General features: G+C 38.3%; 1 protein-coding gene across 1 annotated transcript in view; it reads left to right on the top strand.

Annotated features, from left to right (window-relative positions):
- The window catches only part of LOC101862933 (dynein beta chain, flagellar outer arm), a gene marked incomplete at its 5' end in the record, with an annotated part of 108,331 nt that extends 99,352 nt beyond the window's left edge, over window positions 1-8,979 (top strand). The window contains 5 exon segments of the mRNA XM_013080521.2: window positions 1,033-1,169; window positions 3,242-3,485; window positions 4,457-4,550; window positions 5,639-6,217; window positions 7,934-8,979. Of these exon segments, the coding sequence (XP_012935975.2) occupies window positions 1,033-1,169; window positions 3,242-3,485; window positions 4,457-4,550; window positions 5,639-6,217; window positions 7,934-8,706 (1,827 nt within the window).
- Between the last annotated feature and the right edge of the window lie 1,021 nt (window positions 8,980-10,000).

Genomic DNA, 10,000 nt, shown 5'->3' on the forward strand with positions numbered 1-10,000 from the left:
GTGGTGGTTGTTGGGTGTTGGGGTTTTTGTCTTAGACAGGAGAGGGCTATACTGGACAGGGTGTCTTTGGATGATATGAGTGGTGGTGGCTGTTGGTGGTGATGTTGTTGTTGTTGATGATGGTGGTGGTGGTGGTTGTTGTGGGTGTTGGGGGTTTTGTCTCAGACAGGAGAGGGCTATACTGGACAGGGTGTCTTTGGATGATATGAGTGGTGGTGGCTGTTGGTGGTGATGTTGTTGTTGTTGATGATGGTGGTGGTGGTGGTTGTTGTGGGTGTTGGGGGTTTTGTCTCAGACAGGAGAGGGCTATACTGGACAGGGTGTCTTTGGATGATATGAGTGGTGGTTGTTGGTGTTGTTGTTGGTGGTGGTGGTGGCTGTTGTTGTTGTCTTTTTCTTGTACCACAGACACAGCCCTTGTAGCTGGACGCTTATAAGAAATAACATTTGGCGTTTTACCTGATTTTGGCTGAAATTTTTAGAACTTAATATTTCTCGAACACATTGACTGATTTTTGTCATTTTACAAATTTGACGTCCTCATGGTTGATTTCATTTTTTCAAAGTTTCGTTGATATTAATGTAGAGATGACTGAGTTATTTCCTTTTAAGTGGGTACACCCTGTACTTCTCTGTAGTTAGTTTAGTTTGGTAAGAGTTCTACAACGCTGGCCACGACATAAAGTCTCACAGGCATGCGGGAGACAAGTGCTTTTCTTTACTCACCCAAATGAACTATATACACATAGTTGAGTGCAAGAAGTCACTTTTGGTCAAAATGGAGTTATCGATATGGGTAGTGAGATTTTAAGCCACTCTTTTACCTCTGTAAATATCTAAGCTGTGGCTTCATTCAGTATCAAAATATTAACGTTTCATATTGACTATGTTCGAGAAATTTCAATGTTGTCAAAATTTCAAACTCATTTTTCTTGAAACTGTTAAAAGTGAATATAATCACTTCTTGCGGTCAGCCATTAATGTATATTTATTCATCATATAATAACCAACGGACAAATTCATGGTCTGCAGGTCCAGTTTGAGGTGGTGGTGTTGCACCAGGTTGACCACGACGAGATAGAGCAGGAGGAGGGTGGTCTCTTCGTCACTGACCTCATTCTGGAGAACGCAGCCTGGAACTATGAGGGAAACTGTCTCAAACAGAACAGGTGAGGGAGGGAGATGTCTCAAACAGAACAGGTGAGGGAGGGAGATGTCTCTAACAGAACAGGTGAGGGAGGGAGATGTCTCAAACAGAACAGGTGAGGGAGGGAGATGTCTCAAACAGAACAGGTGAGGGAGGGAGATGTCTCGAACAGAACAGGTGAGGAAGGGAGATGTCTCAAGCAGAACAGGTGAGGGAGGGAGATGTCTCAAACAGAACAGGTGAGGGAGGGAGATGTCTCAAACAGAACAGGTGAGGGAGGGAGATGTCTCAAACAGAACAGGTGAGGGAGGGAGATGTCTCAAACAGAACAGGTGAGGGAGGGAGATGTCTCAAACAGAACAGGTGATGGAGGGAGATGTCTTAAACAGAACATGTAAAAATGGGGGAGGGGGGGTTGAACAAGATACAGAGGGGGGATTTGGGTGGTTGGTAACAGGGTTGAACAGGTTTGAGAGAGGAAGGCTGGGTTTTTATTTTCATCTTTTGTATTTTGTGTTTTTGGCTTTGTCGAATTGTCTCAGGTGGGTCACTGGTAGGTCCTGCTTCTTTTCGTTCCCTTTGTTGTTACTGTCTGTCAGTCCTATTTTTTCTCCAACACTAAATTATAACCTTGAATGTGTCAATGTCTCCTCTTTACTCATGCTAAAACAGTTGTATTACAATGCTTCACATTAATGCTCTCATCTACACACTTTTGATCATGATCGGTTGGTGGGTGCAGGTGCCTCCGATAAATCCTTTTTCTTTTCTTTCTTCTTTGCTGTTTATTTCTGTCATTCTGTTTGTGTGGGTAGGGATTGTTCTGCTTCTTGCCCTTTTCAGCTTGTCTTATGATATTAAATGAACATTGTAATATACTCTAACCATTTCAATTTAAATGTGAATGTAGTTGTATTTTTACACTCCCATCTGCACAATTTGGGATGAGAGAAATACTACATCCTGGCAGAATAGACCAAGATACTCAATAAAAATTATTTCCCTCTGGAATCAAATTTGGGTCTCTGTGCGCGACAACAAAATGCACAATCGCTACACAATAATCGCTAGTGCTCTAATCATGTAACCTGTTACTTGAAACAATTTTAGCATTCACCCTCCAAAAGGTTGTCTGCTCTAAATGATGATACAAATGTTAGTTTTTCAAAATGGCTAGAAAGAGTCAAAAATAATTATCTTTATCTTTCATTTGCTTTATGTTGATTTTTTTTTGGTTTTTGGGTTGTTTTTTTTGGTTTTGGGTTGTTGTTTTTTGTAATTGTCAGCACTGGTAGAACTATTGACTTGTTCAAACTAAGAGAAGAAAAAAATATTGTAACCTCATATTCTTAAATTTCATTTGAGTTATTGAAAATTTTGTTTTGTATTTTTTGTTAGATGGGATGAATGACAGGAAAAGACCGGGATGAAATAAAGATTTTAAAGGCACCGGTGTGGAAGAATAAAGGGCAAATCATGATTGTTGATATCTATTTTAGAACTAATTCTTGAAGACTAATTCTTGAAGAAAGTGAATATCGAAAAAAAATGTTTGTATTGTAATTTTGAATTTTTGCATTGGAAAGATTCAGTTGGGCTTTGTGGCTGTGCAAAATGAACAGAAAGACATTTTCTCATTGATGTATTTGTTTTTTGATTTTTATTATCAACACTTTTCTTTGTTTTTGGCTTTTCTTGATTAACCTTTGCCTAGAGTTGGAGTTTTGCATAAGGAAAATGAAAAGTGTGATTTTATCTTTGTTTCGTTTGATTTACTTTTAAATACATGTTTGTTTTTTTTGCTAATTAAGTATTACATTCAGTTATCATGTTATCGATGGAAAGTGCTCAGAGCTTATACTTATAATATGGGATAGAGCACTATATTTTAAAAATTATTTTTGTTATTAATATTTATTATTATTATTGTTGTTATTACCGTTATTATTAGTAATATTATTATTGTTGTTGTTATTATTATATTATGATTATTATAGTTATTATTTTTATTATAGTTTTTATAATTTTTATTATTTTGATCATTATTACATTAAAGTTGTATTGGTTTCTATATTACTTATTATTGTTCTGTAGCTCCTCTGGGCCTACTGTTCTGAAGTGTGTGTACCTGAAGCCTGTGGTGAACACCGCTAGTGCTCAGCCCATCAAAGAAGTTGAGACAGAAGGACAGGAGGAGAAGGAGAAGGAAGAAAAGAAGGAAGGAGAAGAGGGAGGAGGAGAGGAAGCGGAGGAGGCAGACGCTGGCGACCGGGCCCAGGACGGGGATGGTCAGGGTTTGAGACCAGGAGTGTGTGAGCTACCAGTGTACATGAACAAGGTTTGGACCGGTTTTGATGATTGTCATTGTCATCATCATCATCATCATCATTATCATCATCATCATCATGGTCTTTGTCTTGGTCAGCATCATCATCATCACCATTGTTTAAAAAACAGAGTAGGAGGGAGAGTCTTGCTTGATTTACAAACAAAATATATAAATACATCATCCTCACCATCATCATCTTCTTTGTTATCATCTTTTTCATTGTTGTGGTCATCATCAGCATCATCATTGACATTTTCTTCATCTTCTTTGTCTTCTTTAATGTCAGTATCGCCAGCATTAACCTCGCCATTCTCTTCATCTGTATCATTGTCATATGCATCACTGTTGTTGCTGTCAGAGTAATGTCCATCTTCTTCATCATTGTGTCAAGTCTTTAAATTTTCACAGTTTAGGGTGGGTGGTTTCAGGGCACCACAGGTAGATCCTGCTTCTTTTCTTTCCCTTGGCTGTGTCTGTCTATCTAACTTACTTCTTCCGTGCACAAAATGACCGTAATGGTGTCAATGTGCTTCTCTTTTTGCAAACTCAAACCCACGATTTAGGAAGAAAAACTGTAAGATCAAATTATAGATTTTTAACCAATACATGTGTCATTGAAAAGAAAAAGAAAAAATTTGTAAAGCGGGATCACATTCCACATCACAAGAGCCAACATTTTCTGCCTGGCTATTTAAGGTAACTGATAGGGACATTTGGACTATACTTTCTTACAATGATAGCACTTTAGTTCCATATCAGTTAATTTAATCAAACTTTAAATGATCAGAACATTTTAACGACATAATTAAAAATTACATTGAATGCAGTTATTTTTAAAAAGTACTTCATGCAAATTCTGTGATGTGTTTAGTTTCGGTAACTGACGAGGCAGAAAAAATACCCCAAATGTCCCGCCAGTTACCGTTGAAGAGCCCTGTCGTAATTTTCTCAAAACCATTGAGTGACCATTCGCTCCCCAGAGCCGGCAGATCCAGGTGTGGTCACTGCCTGTTAAATGTCCAGCCCCTGAAGAGAACTGGACACTGTGCAGGGCAGCTTTTATACTTGACCCAGGTGAGTGTGGGAGTGGAAGGGGTTATAGACTTGAAAGGGGAAGGGGGAGGGGAGGTGACAAGATACATGAAATTGCTGTGTGGCTGGGTGATTATGTACAGGTGCTATGGGTAGGTGGGAAAGTGGATGGAGATATGTGTATCATCTTCCTTTTTGTGCTCCATTGCTAGATCTCAGGTTGGTTGACTGCTTTTTCTTCAACCTGCAGTGCAACTGATATTTATGTATGTGAGAGTTTTTCCTACCATATAGGGCCCGTTGCCATCGGACATGTGTATGAAGGATGAAACTGCAGTGAGAAGTGGGGATGGGGGTGACTTTATACTTTTTCTCAAACTAGAATTTATTTATTACAGCATGTCACTTAAAGGTTTTTTTTTTTTTTTTTTTTTTTTTTTTTTTTTTTTTTTTTTTTGTTTTTTTTTTTTTTTTTTTTTTTTTTGCTGCTCAGAATAGATAATAATTGATTTACTGTCAGTATATGTCCTCAAGAAATTGTTAAAAAATTTTTTTCCAACTGTTCACTGTCACTGGGTGTGGGTGGTTGGCAGGTGCAGTGGGGTGACTTACCCCTTCTTTCCTTATCCCTCCTTCTTTTCTTTGTAAGTTGCTCTCTAGTGTAGCACCTGTAATCTTTGGTACTTATATGACCAGTTTGTGTTGCAAGTACTGTACAAGTATTATTTAACTCTTTATCTCCGAGGGGGGTAAACCCACTATGCTGGGGACCTCTTTTGGTAGGAAATCTAAAAGTGACATATGTAAAACTAAGTTGGTCATTAAATCGAAACAAGTGAGCTTATTTTCTTAGTTTTTTATCTAACGAAATTTCTCCAGGTAAAAAAGACCTGTTTTAGGTAATTACCAAAAACTACCTCGACAACAAAATTCATCATAAAGGAATGTGTCCGAGGCGCTGCCAGCAGCTCACCAGCACAACAATTCTGACCACAAGCTGTTGGGAGCAGCTTGCCGGAGATAAGGAGTTAAAAAAAAAATTTAACTGTCACTTGCTTGTATAAATAGATCTATTGGCTACTTTTGTTTATTTGTATAAAAAACTTAATCATTTTGTCTTTTTCTCTCAGGTCTCCCAGAGGGTGGATGTAAGAAATCTCGAGCCTTCCTCCTTCTGCACCGCCTTCCTCCCATGATGCGATCCAGCCAGGAGGGAGAGGAGGAGGAAGAAGAATTGGAAGAGGAGGAGGAGTTGGAAGGTGAGACAATCATGGAGGAGAGCGGAGAGTCGACGCGCTCACAGCTGTCCTACAGACCCATGTCCCCACAAGCCCCGCCTCTCCCTGCCGGCCTTGGACTTCACCGGGAGCCTCCCATGTCAGATGGAGAGAAGACGCTGAAAGAGGTGCCAGAGGGTGAAGAGAATGACAGAGCACCATCGAGGACGTCGCGAGTGAGCGAGACGCTTTCCAGAGGGAAGTTGGATGATGAGGGGGGAGCTGGACAAACTGGCGAGGAGGATCAGGGAGTGAAGGAAGAGGGAGGGGAAGAGAAAGTGGGAGGGGAGGAGCCAAAGGAAGGAGGAGAGGAGGAGGAGGAAAAGAAGTCGACACGAGGAAATGAGCCAGAGGAAGAGGGGGTGAACAGACAGAGGGAGGATGCGAGGGGAGTGGAGGGGAAGACAGCAGAGGAAACTTCTGCAGCTGATGGTGAGTGCTTGTGTGATTGTACATAAATCTATTTTACGTCTTTATCAACTTGAATTGTGTCAAGATATGGTTGAATCAGGCGCTCGTCAATTTTCGGACTTGTAGAGCTATTGGTATAATCTTAATGCTGTTTCATTTGTCCATCATTCGATAAACAAAATACTCAGTGTCTTGAAAAGAAGTCGAGATATTTGTAATTGATGGAGGTAGGGGGTCGCCTGATTTCAGAGGTAAATTTAACAAGAAAATGGCCACCAAAATTGTGTGACTTCCAAAGCTTTAGAGTCCTTGGGAACTATAAATTTCCTTTTATTTGTCATAAAATTCACACATAAATGTGTTTTTAAATGGACATAAAAAGCATTGAACCAAAAAACTAAAATTCAATCAAAATCGTCAAATGGATGGAAAAATTCTGGGTTATTTTGACAATGAGGTGGAATCAGGGGTTTGTCAGTTTTTGTGCTAGTGGAGATATTTGTATTGGCTTTGATTTCATTATTTTGATGAGCATCTAATTTCACCTCAATGCAACATAAATGGGTTCTACTTAATAGAATCACAACAATTGTAGATGTAGAATTGGTTTTCACTTTTCAGTTTTTAGGGTTACAGTCTTTTCTGTTCTCAGAATAATATTTCAGTAATCATGTAGAGTTTCAAACCAAACCATATGAGAACAATTAATTTTTAATAAGACCATCTTTCTGTTTATTACTTTCAATTTATGAATTTCATATTTAGCCAGGTACTACCTTGAACTGTATGAAATCTTTTGAGAGCATATTTAATTTAAAGTAGCAGGTGGTTATATAGGCGCCGCTGATATGTCCTACTTTTTGTTTTTCTCTTTATCGTTTCTCTCTGTTTGAGTGATTGGTGGGTTCTGTGGTATGGTTTGTTCCTTCTTTCCTATCAAACATCTATCATCCTTATATCCCCTCTTTCTTTTTTGTGTTTGTTATTTTCTAGTAACATATCGTATAATCTTCGACACGTATATGACCTAATTGTGTTGCAAGTACTGTAAAACACTTACAAAACCAAAATTTCTTCCTGTCTTACATTCTTGTACACCTGAATGAACATTCACAATGTTAATTGTCTACTTTTTAATACAGATTGTAAAGCGCATAGAGCTTGCTGTTGACCGGGAATATGTTCTATACGAATGTTATTTAGTATCATCTTTTATCTGTTTCATGGCATCATTGTGCTTCACTTTACTTAAACACATAGAATAGATTGTAAAGTGCATAGAACTTGCTGTTCAGCAGAAATTTTAACTATACAAGTATTATCTACTATTACTATTATCATTATTATTATTAGTAGTATTATTATTATTATCATTATCCTTATTATTATTATTATTATTATTGTTATTAATTTTATTACCAGTATTATTATTATTATTATTATTATTATTATTACTATTATTATATCATAATTATTTTTATTTCTATTTTTTATTATGATGATTATCATTATGATTATTATGATTATTATTATTATTATTATTATTGATATATTATTATATTATTATTACACTTAATAATATTATTATCATTATTATTATTTATATATCATTACATTTATTATTTTTATTATTATTATTATTATTATTGTTAGTATTATTATCATTATTTTTATTATTAACCAATAAACACAGGAACAATCATTTAGAGATTTTAAGCCTTGTTCTTTCCCTTCCAGCTTCGAAGCCGGGCGTGATCGACATGCAGGCAGGTCCACAGAACTCTCCGCCCAAAGACGAAGAGGGGGAGGCCAACACGGGGGAACTTGTTCACCCTGGCAACCGTCAGGCCATTGGGTCAAGACAGTCCCAGAAGAACTCGCAGGTGTCCGCGACAGAGACGCAGGAAGTGGGGGCGGGCAGGAAGTCACAAGGGGGAGATAGTAGGGCTACGGCAGACTCCAAGACAGAGATGTCGCAGGCTGGGAAGGCCTCAAAGGAGCCGAAGAAGCATCGCAGAGGGCAGGAGGAGGTGCCTGCCACACCTCCGCAAGGTCCGGGTTCGAAACCTGCATCTAGGGGAAAGATTGGTTCTAGAGAGAAGCCGGCATCGAAAGAGAAACCGGCGTCGAGAGAGAAACCGGCGTCGAGAGAGAAACCGGCATCGAGAGAAAGTCAGAAGAAGTCGTCTCAAGCAGGTTCTAACATTAATGTTAGAGGAGAAGGGGAGGGAGGTCAGGAGGCGGCCTCGACAGGGGCAGAGAACCCGAAGACTCCCATCGTCACGAAAGTCATTGAAGAACCAGAACAGGAAGCTGGCGAGGGTGACGGCAACGCTGGAGATACCTCAGAGGTCAAGGACACCTCCCAGCCTGGAGATAGAGGTGAGGAGCCGGCGACCTCTGACCCTGACCCAGAACCTCCGACGATGGAGCGCTCGCAGGACACGGGTCACCTGGTTGTTGACGTGAAGGCTTCCAGGGAGGGAACTCCGAAAGCCAGTCCGAAATAGGAGATTGTGTCATAAATAAATGATGCCTCACTGTTAATCCTGCAATGCTTCAAAGAACAAAGAACAGCTAGACATAAAATTTGTTTGAAATGTTTTTGGTTTACTTAGGGGTTTTTAAAAAAATGTTGTTTTGTTTGGGGGGTTTTAAGAACTCTCAAGGCCGGTTGCTATGTCAGTGATTTTTTCCCTTTGTGTATATTATTCTAAAGGATGTTCTCTTGGCCAAAAATTTGTGAGTAATGTTTTTGTGTTCTTTTAGGTTTAAAAAAAAAATTGTAATGTGTTTTGTATCTTTTTTTTAGTCGTTCTCACAGGCAGCTGTCTACGTATGTGTGTTTATCAATTTTTCTTAATATTGCCAAAATTTGTATTGATTTATCCATAATATTGCCCAGATATTTATTGATCTAATCATTATTTTGTCTACATGTCATTCTCTGTTCTCGTTGTTTCCTTCTTATACCAAAACAGTATCTCTCTCGTTCTCACCATCTCCCCTCCCCCTTCCCTTTTCTCATTAATATTGATTTACCCTATGAATTTACTACAGTGTTTGCTCAGTATTTTTTTTGTATCGGAGAATAGTTCGAATATGTGGTTCATAGCATGTTTATATCTTTCAGGATTGGAACTTTTTCCAACCATTTTCATCAGCATTTTTTTTACTTTGTATAAATTGAGGGCAAGCTTAGGGAACCTAAACAAATGGGTAACAGGAAAGATCAGGGAAACGTGACTTTTTTGAGAGCATCCGAGCAAAGGAATGAATGGAAAACCATGATCGCCGATGTCTGTCGCAGATCTGGCGCTGGATGATGATGATGATGATGATGATAGCTTTATCAATTCAGAAATATAGTGTCTCAAAACTAAGTTTACAAAACTGAAACGGATAAGTAATATAATATGTGAGTGTGTGTACTCTTGCTTATTGAATGCATATGTTTGAGTTTGTTTGTGTGTAGAAAGGAATGAATTTATGTGTGTTTGTGTGCGCAAGTGTTTATTTATGTTTCTACATGGCGCCTACATGCTATTCTTTTATGATCGTGGTTGAATATATTTTTCAATATTTGTGTGTGCATTTAAATACATATGTTCGTGTTTTTTATATTTATTTTTTTACTGTAAAGTTAATCATTTGTTTAAATGGTAAAGATAGTTATTTATTATATTAATATGTCTGTTGTTGAAAATCAAAGTTATTAATGTATTGTTGAGTGATATTATTCCAGTATTGACAAAAGCTTCAGCCAAACGTAGTTTTGACTTCCTGTGATATGTTGATCTCTCT

Source organism: Aplysia californica, unplaced genomic scaffold (genome assembly GCF_000002075.1).
Source record: "Aplysia californica isolate F4 #8 unplaced genomic scaffold, AplCal3.0 scaffold00090, whole genome shotgun sequence".
In the NCBI taxonomy this organism is placed as follows: domain Eukaryota; kingdom Metazoa; phylum Mollusca; class Gastropoda; order Aplysiida; family Aplysiidae; genus Aplysia; species Aplysia californica.